Source organism: Takifugu flavidus, chromosome 7 (genome assembly GCF_003711565.1).
Source record: "Takifugu flavidus isolate HTHZ2018 chromosome 7, ASM371156v2, whole genome shotgun sequence".
Lineage (NCBI taxonomy): Eukaryota > Metazoa > Chordata > Actinopteri > Tetraodontiformes > Tetraodontidae > Takifugu > Takifugu flavidus.
Genome location: NC_079526.1, coordinates 16066995 through 16074842, shown reverse-complemented (window position 1 = coordinate 16074842; position 7848 = coordinate 16066995). Strand labels below are relative to the sequence as shown.

Sequence of the window (7848 nt, the reverse complement as noted above, 5' to 3'; positions counted from 1 at the left end):
GATGCTCGATTCACGGCCGTGCGTGTGCGCGCGCTCCGCCAAAACTCCCCCAAACATTCCAGTTCCCTTCACGCGCTCTGCAGGACACAAACTCGACATTTCAGCCCGTCAACAGACGGACAAATAGACAAACTGCGGGCTCCGGGTCCGGCCCGGCCCGGCCCGGCCCGGTTCTGCTGGTGACTTACTCTCCTGCTGGGTGGTGTCGCTGCCGCTGGTCAGTCCCGGAGACTCCAGCATGCTCCTCCCCGCCTCCCCGACGCTCTCGTCCGCCTGGCTGCCCACCATCTCTCCGGCCTCCTCCAGGTCCAGCAGGTGGCTCACCGAGAAGTTCTTCTTGGCCTGCAGGTTGTCCAGGTTCGACGTGATCGGGCTCTCCAGGCGGCTCGGTATCGTGGCCTGCCTGTCCATTACATGAGCATAACTAGAAGTCATGACGCAACGAGAAAAAGAGGAGCGAAGAAAAGGAGGAGGAGGAGGAGGAGGAAGAGTCACGACACCAAGATCCACGCGTGCAGAGCGCGCGAGCAGCGCATCCAGAACGCGACACACTCGTTTCTTCCGACCTGGAGGGCGGTTCTGCTCACATCCACCACTTCAGCGGTGTTCCCGGAACTTCTGCTACCACTAATCCATCCAGCGAAGAAGAACTGCGGCCTTTGTCCGAATAAAGTCCCGAGGAAAAGAGAAGAACCTTCGGGAGAACCTTCGGGAGAACCTTCGGGAGAACTCTGCTGCTCCACTCACATCTGAGCTGGAGGATCTGCTGATGACGAACAGATGCGCAAAACTCCGAGTGCGCAAAGTTCTGCAGCAGCTGAGCGCCAGAGGCAGGACTCCCCCTCCCTCTCACACACACGCTCTCTCTCTCTAACACACTCTCTCTCCCTCTAACACACACGCTTTCCCTCTAACACACTCTCTCTCCCTCTAACACACACGCTCTCTCTCTAACACACTCTCTCTCCCTCTAACACACACTCTCTCTCTCTAACACACACTCTCTCTCCCCCTCACACACTCTCTCTCTAACACACACACACTCTCTCTCTCTCTCCCGCTCACACACTCTCTCTCTCTAACACACACACTCTCTCTCTCTCCCCCTCACACACACTCTCTCTCTCTCTCCCCCTCACACACTCTCTCTCTCTAACACACACACTCTCTCTCTCCCCCTCACACACTCTCTCTCTCTCTAACACTCTCTCTCTCCCCCTCACACACTCTCTAACACACACACTCTCTCTCTCCCCCTCACACACTCTCTAACACACACACTCTCTCTCTCTAACACTCTCTCTCTCTCTCCCCCTCACACACTCTCTCTCTCTCTAACACACACACTCTCTCTCTAACACTCTCTCTCTCTCCCCCTCACTCTCTCTCTCTAACACACACTCTCTCTCTCATAATTATGTGGCAATCTTGTTTTGTAACATTTACAGGCCAGAACAGAAACATCATCAGCAACACACACACACACACACACACACACACACACACGCACGCCCCTGCTGGCAGGAGGTGATATCAGAGTAAGCCCCGCCCCATTAGTTGAGAGAAACAGGAAGTTCTATTTCTAGTTGAGCTGATCTTTGAGCTCACTTCCGGTTTAATGTGACTGAATGTGACGCGTGATGGAGCCTGAAGCATCAGGTGAGTTTAAACCTGCGAGATTCAGCCAATCAGGGAGAAGAATCTGTTCAAATGGTTCTGGAGTGAGTGTGTGAGTGTGTGTGTGTGTGTGAGTGAGTGTGAGTGTGTGTGTATGTGTGTGCGTGTGTGAGAGTGTGAGTGTGTGTGTGTGCGTGTGTGTGTGCTCTCATGTTCAGATGCAGGAGTCGGAGCTGCCACAGTCTTCTTGGAGATTCCAGCCCCCCCGATCTGGGAAAAGAACACTTGATGCCATCAAAGGGAAGCAGATTGGATCCAGATGTTCCTGCCTGGTTCTCCATGTATTTAATGAAGGCGCTGGGATGGAGGAGACTTTTTTCATCATTAGTTTTCCCTCCAGATTCTCTTTTCCTGCCCACGAGTCCCTCCTGGTGCCAACAAGAGAGGAGGACAGCAGAGGTCTGAGACTTTCTCTGGGGGGGAGGTTCCTCCTGGGGGGTGGGGGGGGGGGGGGAGGTTCCTCCTGGGGGGGGGGGTTCCTCCTGGGGGGGGCAAAGAAACATTTAGAGCTTTTCTGCATTCCTCACATCCATGAAACGCTGATTAGCTTCAGGACTTTTCGCATCAGCTGACACCTTCATTGCAACTGCAACCAAACTTAATGTTAACCTAAAACATTAATGTATATAATGTTTATAATATACGTTAATATATAATATACGTTAATAGAGAAACCACCAACCATGGAGGGCGTCGCAGACATGAACGACCCTCTTCTCTTCTTCTTGGTTTCTGTCTGAAGGACAAAGATTAAAACTGCAGGAATGAAGGTGAAGAACCTTCTGACGCAGACACGTTTTTACAGCTGAACGTTGGTTCTGGACCCAACGTTAGTCGTGAAGGACCACATGTGGCCCAGGAGCCGCAGCTTTGATCGGCCAGTCTGAACTGAGAGCAGTTTCTGTGCTTTTTAAGCAAAATTTTCAGAGTAATTTTTCCGTCCAAAATGTAAATTTGTCTGTGATCAGAGCGCTCCTGGACGAGGAAGAGGAGCTGAACACTTCTACTCTTCATCCTGAACCTGATGCCGAGGAATCGGCCTCCTCGTCGAGTCTGGACTTCCTGTGTAGCCTCGCCGCCTGTGGCGGCATCTGATTTCATCAGCTCTTCATCAGCTCTTCGTCAGCTCTTCATCAGCTCTTCATCAGCTCTTCATCAGCTCTTCGTCAGCTCTTCATCAGCTCTTCGTCAGCTCGTCAGTCGCTCCAGCTGATCAGATTTCTGTCCCCTTCAACAGAAAAAGTCAAAAGAAAAAGAGTTAATTTAACATGAAATCTTCGAGTAAATGTTTAAAATAAATGTTTCTCTTTTTCAAGGTGTTAAAAAAAACAATTCATAGATTATTTTTCACTTTTTATCAAAATTCCAAAAAGTAAATCCCCCCCAAAATAAGTGTTTTATTTATTGAGTTGAATTCTGACAAACATCAACTATTATTTAAATATAATGAGTGCCAAAAGTTACGTTGAATTCCGAAAATGGCTCAAATCTGTTCTGAAAATGAAGCTTATTAAAATTACTATTGTTAAACTGCTTGTTAATTTATTGACTGTTCATAAGGAAACATTAATGTCAGGCGTGTTTCGGAAAAATCTCAACATTTATTTAACTGGATTTGACTGGATTGTTGCGCCGTTTTCCTGTTTCAGGCGCGCGTTCGCTGCGTGCACGCGCCGCTCTGAAACTGTTGCGTTTCGGGTTAAAACAGCAAATCTGCTTCTGATTAAAACGACGAAAATAATCCTCACCATTTACTTCTTGTCCAGGCAGGTGTTAGCTAATTACGTCTGGTTTGGCTAATTGCAGCACGTGTTTGCTAGCCCTGGCAGGTGTTAGCTAATGCTAATGTTGTGGCAGCTTGTTGTGATGTTGAAGCAAAATATTGATAAAAATTGTCTGACCTTATTTTATCAAATCCAGTGATGATCCATAATTTACAGGTCAGCTGTGACCTTCACTGTGACGACTGAAGGTCAGACGCTTCACGACGCGCAGGAAAACTTCTTTTTCAGAAATTTGAGTTTTGTTTTTTCCGTCTTTTAGTGCTCAGATTTCAGCGGCTTTCTCAACCTGTCGAGAGATTTCAGTGCCACATAAATCAAAGAATACTTTATAAACCTTGTGAAGCTCCACACACTCACACACACTCACACACCCACTCACTCACACACACACACTCACTCACTCACTCACACACACACTCACTCACTCACACACACACACACTCACTCACTCACTCACACACACACTCTCACACACACTCACACACACACACTCACCCTCTGCATCCTAATCCAGACCACATTTCGCCTCCTTTCTCCTCCCTCTGGAGTTCGTCTTGACAATTAATACCATTTTCATTTGAAGCCAAAACAGACAGTTTTTCATACAGAACAAGTAAAAACAGATCCGATAAGTTTCTACAAATGTTTTTCTTGGAAATTGCAGCTTTGCTTCAATCTGCTGAAGTTTGTGGTGCAAATTTTCTTTAAAAAAAAAAAAATCATTAAGCTTGTTTCTGATCCATTTGGAGAATTTTGTCTTTTAAGTGTTAATTGCTGTTGTCTGTAATTAAAGTTGTTAAATCATTTAACTCAATACGGATTTTTATGAAACCATCATCTTCTAGTGGGAAGGAATTTTCCTCCTCATTTTACGAAGCGTTAACCATCAAAGACTTTTACTACTTTGACCTTTGATGATGAAGTGACTCAGGTTTGTTAAATCTGAGATTCACATCTGCAAACGGAGGATGGGATCAAATATGCGATGAGATTTAAAGCAGCTGGAACCCAAACGAGAGCAACTGCACATTAAATATTTAGCATTTCAAATGTTGACCCTGGTGGTCCCACAGGGTCGGACCGGACGGCAGGCCGCGCTTCCACCTCCCGACTAATTAGGAGAGCACTTTTATGGCGTCGCTTCAGACGTCCAGATGTGACCATAAAACCAAGAAAAAAGCAGCAGAAACGAGGACAAAAACAAATCAGGATGGAAATCTTTTAATCTCACACGCTTCCGGATCAACGGGAACAGATTCCGAGCATCATTACACAAAAATAAAGTTCTTTGCAAAATAAAGTTGACGGCAACAAAGAGAATCCTCCACAGCGGGGTCAAAGGTCACCTGACAACATGAGGTCAGCTCAATATGAAACATGTGACCCTCGTCATGACTGAACAGGAACCAGGAACCATCACAGATCAATAAACTCTTTCTTTGATCTCTAAACCATCGTTGTAATTTACAAATTCTTACTAATAAAAGTGATTTCAGTTTCTCAAAGTCTTTAACTGGTCACGACGACAGCAGATATTTTCCCCTTAATTCATCTCATAATCGGTGATTATCAGGAACGTGTGTGGAACATCTGGTCGGAACATCAGGAGGTGACGCTTTCCCTCAGAACGCTCCGTTCCACCGTCTCCTGCAGAGTCTCTGCTGGCAGTCTGGCCCCGCCCCCCGGCCCTGGCCCCGCCCCCTCCCCCCCACAGCCCGCGGGAGCGTCTCGTCTCTCCGCGGCCTCGGCGGCGTGCAGCTCCAGCTGCAGCATCAGCTCCTGCAGCTTCTCCGCCTTCCTCAGCTCGTTCTGCTGGATGATGGCGTACAGGTGCTCCGTCAGCTGCTCTTTCACCTCCGTCTTCCTGTGGAGGTCCAGCTTCGAGGTCACGTACTCCGACTCGGCCTTCTCGTAACGCTTCCTGTCAACAAACCCGCCAAAGAGTTTTTGACAGCAAATCCACAATTTGCAGCGGCTCCTCGTTCAGAAACTAACAAAAGATCAGATGGCTGAGTGGGCGGGGCCTCTAAGCAAACGCCACGGAGCTGCGGACCGACCCCGATGACTCCGCCCACTGACGTGCGTGGTAAATTCAGAGCAGACCAGACAGCGGAGCGAGTGTCACCAGTGACTGAACGTCTGAGGTGTCACACAGGGCGGGGCCACCTGCACACCCAAAGGTGCTGCTGGGAAATCCGACTTTATTTAGCTTCTGTCTGGAGGAAATCGAACTTTAGCACGTGACTGAAGTCAGAGTTCTAACCGGTCTGAGCAGGACTGTCCGCTGATGCCCAGGACGTCCTGCAGGGGGCAGTGTGCTGAACACCACCGCCATCAATCCCTCCAGAGATCCCAGTCAGGCACTCACTGGTCTGACTGGTTCCCTCAGAGATTCGACCAATCTGCCTGGACACTCTCACGCATGTACCTGGCAGCAGAGTAGTCCCAGCTGGCCTCCTCGATCCGATCCCTCAGGATGCTGATGTCACTGGACACCATGTCGTCCAGAGCCTGCAGCTCCTTCTGGATTCTCTTCAGCTTCACGGCTTCTTCCTGAGTCTGCTTTGACCTGCAGACATGAACACGTGTGATCCTGGGGAGTGCAGAGAAGCAGGGCCGCGGCGTCGGCATTACTTCTCTGCGATTGTTTTAGCCAGCAGCGCTTTCGTTCGTTTGTTCCTCTCTTCTATCATCTTCTGTTCGTGCTGCAGCTGCTCCAGACGCGTCTTCTCTCGTCTGTGCCCAGAAAGACAGAAATGACACAAACGGTTAAAGAAATAAAACACCCCAAATCCATTAAATTTGCCTGCTAACTCTCATACTAACACTTCCACCTCCTCTTTGTCCAGTTCTTTCACGTCCGGGTTCGTCCCCTCCGCAGGCGGCTGATGGTGTTCGATCACATCGGAAGCTTTCAGCTGATCCACCTCTTTCACGACCAGAACTGAGGTCGAATCGCCCAGAATTTCGCTCGGCGGCGGTTTGGCGAGCTGTTGCTCCGGCTGCAGGGCGCTGCAGGCGGCCGTGTGGTTGTTCTGAGCGGCGAGCTGCAAGGCTTTCTCCCGCTGGACCTGCTGCCTGCTGCGGCTGGAGGGAGCCGGTCTCCGCCCGCGGGCTGCCGCTGCGGGCACCGCCGAGTCTAAACGGACATGCGGAGGTGCACAGTTTGCGGATTTTAATGGACAAAATACATTTCCAACTTACAGGAAGTGAACTCAGAGGGCAACATTGGCGATATAAAAGGCTACCTTTGTGTTGAATCTTTCGTAGCTCCTCATCAGAAAAACCGGCCCAGCTGCTCATTTTCCCGGTTTATAGTCCTGATAAACATCAGCACAACGACGCAAACACGAATCCGATAAAGGAGAAAATCATCGTGAAACCGGGAAAATGCTGTAGGAAACTCTGGACGCCGCCGCCATCTTTGTTTATTCCTGCCACGTACAGGACCCCAACAGGACCAAGGGAGCCTACAGATATCGCCTGAATTAAAATAAATAAATATATTAGAAATTAAATAATAATGAATCCAAACAATTACAATAAGATTAAATTATTTATTTAAATGTTACATATATATTGAATCTTTGATTGATCAAAGCTCTGAAATTTATCTCTGAAACAAAGATATACACTAAATACAAACTGGAGGTCTGCATTGCCTGCCAACCAAAATAGTGTTGATTAAGTTTAGGTGTTTGAGTAACCATATAGTAACCATATATCCAGGTATGTTAATGAAGAAGGAAAAGATCATACAAGAGCATATTTAGCGGAGCCTGAGGGGAAGACTCAGTGCTAATGGACCACATCCACCCAGCTGTGTTCAGCAGCAGTATCAGTCAAGGGTGTGTGTTCATGTCACCCAATACCTCACGTTCAGTCCTTTTAACCTCGGCAGCACAACACAGCAACAATGACCTTGGCTTGGTCACTAATAAAAATGTCTTTCACATCTTTTTTGCATCTGGGGACCAATTATGTGCAAGTTATAAGGCAAAAACACCTCAGGAGGGCATAAATCCCAAAGCAGAGTGGAGACAGGGCCAGACATGGCGGCCAGATGGCAGAGGGACACTGTAGCAACCTTAAGATGGGACGGCCTTGGACCCCTGACCAGGAAGTACTGGAGGGGACCACGTGACTCGTTACTGAGGTGACCCAGAGGTGCACATGTAGAGTTTAGAGGTGGGGGAGGTGTAACCATCCCCTGTCGGCCTGTTCACTATGTCAGATCTGGTATCCACATGTGGAGACATGTCCTCTGAGACTCAGAGGAAGTTCTGTCCCACTTTAATACATGAATGGACTGGGACATTATACTGGGACAGAGGACTCATGGGCTGGTCATACTGGGACAGAGGATTCGTGGGCTGGTTATACTGGG

General features: G+C 48.5%; 2 protein-coding genes and 1 long non-coding RNA gene across 5 annotated transcripts in view; 1 reads left to right on the top strand and 2 right to left on the bottom strand.

Annotated features, from left to right (window-relative positions):
• The window catches only part of prrx1b (paired related homeobox 1b), a 9657-nt gene extending 8642 nt beyond the window's left edge, over positions 1 to 1015 (bottom strand). For 2 of the 3 annotated variants that reach the window (XM_057037866.1, XM_057037867.1), the window contains exon 1: positions 189 to 1010. In XM_057037866.1, the coding sequence (XP_056893846.1) occupies positions 189 to 435 (247 nt within the window). In that variant the 5' untranslated portion in view covers positions 436 to 1010. Of the gene's footprint in view, positions 1 to 188 lie in introns of all 3 variants that reach the window. The other variant, XM_057037865.1, reaches the window with a different exon arrangement.
• Positions 1016 to 1148: 133 nt separating this feature from the next.
• On the top strand, positions 1149 to 3207 carry LOC130528474 (uncharacterized). The gene is made up of 2 exons (XR_008951308.1): positions 1149 to 2076; positions 2646 to 3207. It is a non-coding gene; the product is annotated as an uncharacterized LOC130528474 (long non-coding RNA).
• Positions 3208 to 4666: 1459 nt separating this feature from the next.
• Positions 4667 to 6915, bottom strand: gorab (golgin, rab6-interacting). The gene is made up of 5 exons (XM_057037864.1): positions 6710 to 6915; positions 6288 to 6600; positions 6096 to 6197; positions 5890 to 6030; positions 4667 to 5382 (listed from the first exon to the last, which is right to left on the bottom strand). The coding sequence occupies exons 1-5, from the start codon at positions 6762 to 6764 to the stop codon at positions 5064 to 5066; spliced, it is 930 nt and encodes a 309-aa protein (XP_056893844.1). The 5' UTR covers positions 6765 to 6915; the 3' UTR covers positions 4667 to 5063.
• Positions 6916 to 7848: the final 933 nt, after the last annotated feature.

Coding starts and splice junctions, on each gene's coding strand:
- gorab (XM_057037864.1), bottom strand. CDS start 6,764: ATGAGCAGCTGGGCCGGTTTTTCTGATGAGGAGCTACGAAAGATTCAA. Junction 6,198..6,287: donor GACAAAGAGGAGGTGGAAGT/GTTAGTATGAGA, acceptor TTCTGGGCACAG/ACGAGAGAAGACGCGTCTGG. Junction 5,383..5,889: donor TGGGACTACTCTGCTGCCAG/GTACATGCGTGA, acceptor GTTTGTTGACAG/GAAGCGTTACGAGAAGGCCG.